Source organism: Monoraphidium neglectum (assembly GCF_000611645.1).
Source record: "Monoraphidium neglectum strain SAG 48.87 unplaced genomic scaffold scaffold01347, whole genome shotgun sequence".
Classification (NCBI taxonomy): domain Eukaryota; kingdom Viridiplantae; phylum Chlorophyta; class Chlorophyceae; order Sphaeropleales; family Selenastraceae; genus Monoraphidium; species Monoraphidium neglectum.
The window spans coordinates 1-1,388 of NW_014012281.1; the positions used below are offsets into that span (position 1 = coordinate 1).

Consider the following 1,388-nt stretch of genomic DNA (forward strand, 5'->3'; position numbering starts at 1 on the left):
CCCCCCACCCCAGGAGGACCTCATCTTGCCGCACCACCACACATTCTACGAGCTCATCATCAACAAGGCGCGCGGCAAGAGCGGCCCGCTCTTCGACTTTGGGTGAGAGGGGCGTACTTGCCAGGCAGGACTCTGCCCCTTGGAGCAAGCGCGCGCACATGTGCACGCGAGGGGCTGGCACCGCCATGCGATCGAGCGAAAGGCGCATGTTTCAGGGCTACCGTGCTCCACAGGGCGTGCGATATAGATGCGAGCGCCCCGGCTCGGCGCAGCCTGCGCCCCCACCCCTCCTTTCGCCTCCTGTCTGCCTCGTCCGACCTCCGCGCCCGGTGCCCCTGAACCTCGTCCTGCTCCGACCCCCCAGTGTGACGGAGGACATTCGAATCTTGAACGACGCGTCTGTCGAGAAGACCGACGCCCACGCGGGTGAGGGCGCCGGACAGCCCCCGCCTTCCGCAACCGGCCCCAGCGGCGCCGCCGCGGTGCGTCGCCCCCGCCCTGGGCGCTGCCCCTGGCTGCTGGGCCCCGCCGATGCAGCCAAATTGCGGCCGCCCACGGTCAACCTCATCCACTCCCTCGTCGCAGCCACCCGTCACCCCTCAACCCCTGACACCAGTCACCTGTCGTCACTCGTCACCCCGCAGGCAAGATCGTGGACCGCCACTGGTACGAGCGCAACAAGCACATCTTCCCGGCGTCGCGCTGGGAGACGTACGACCCCGAGAAGGTGGGCAGGCGCCTTGATCTGATCTCGCCAGCCCGCCCCCAGATCTCTGCGGCTCGCTTTGCCCCGCCCGGCCGTCGACCTCTTTGCTTCCCAAAGTGTCACGTCATGAGGCCGCCCTGGGCGGGCGGGCCGAGCCCTGGGGCTTGCTTGTTTTGAGGCTGGGGGACGGGCAGATGAGTGGTAGGGCTTGCCGCTTTGTACTGCCCGAGCCACTGGTGCATGTGGGAGTGACCTCACCCCCGCGAAACCGGCCACCCTTGGCGCCACCCCCCACCCCTTCCCCCCCAGGTGTGGGACACTTACACCACGCACGGCCACGAGGTGCAGACCAAGTGAGCCGGCGAGGGACGGCAGCGAGCACAGGCGGCGCGGCCGGCGGCGGCGACGCGGCCCAGGACGGCGCGGCGGCGCCGGCACCCTCTGAGGGCGGCACACCCGACCCGGCTCGGGGCGGCGCCGCGGGGGCAGGGGGCGGCAGTGTACTGCCCCCTGGCTCTGCCCGGCGTTCGTGGCGCCTGCATGTGCTTCTTGGCCTGTAACTCTGTCTCTCTCGTCCCACAAAGACGCGCGGCAGTGCAGGCGGGATCCGCCGGGATGGGGGCAGGGGACAGGCCGGCTGGGGGACCCCGCAAGCAAGGAAGAGGGGTCCCTAAACCCAAAA

General features: G+C 69.8%; 1 protein-coding gene across 1 annotated transcript; it reads left to right on the forward strand.

The window, feature by feature from the left end:
• Positions 1 to 158: 158 nt before the first annotated feature.
• MNEG_7557 (protein FAM50) lies at positions 159 to 1,063 on the forward strand (the record flags this gene model as incomplete). Its single annotated transcript, XM_014043968.1, has 4 exons — positions 159 to 208; positions 365 to 426; positions 645 to 727; positions 1,016 to 1,063. The coding sequence occupies 4 exons, from the start codon at positions 159 to 161 to the stop codon at positions 1,061 to 1,063; spliced, it is 243 nt and encodes an 80-aa protein (XP_013899422.1).
• Positions 1,064 to 1,388: the final 325 nt, after the last annotated feature.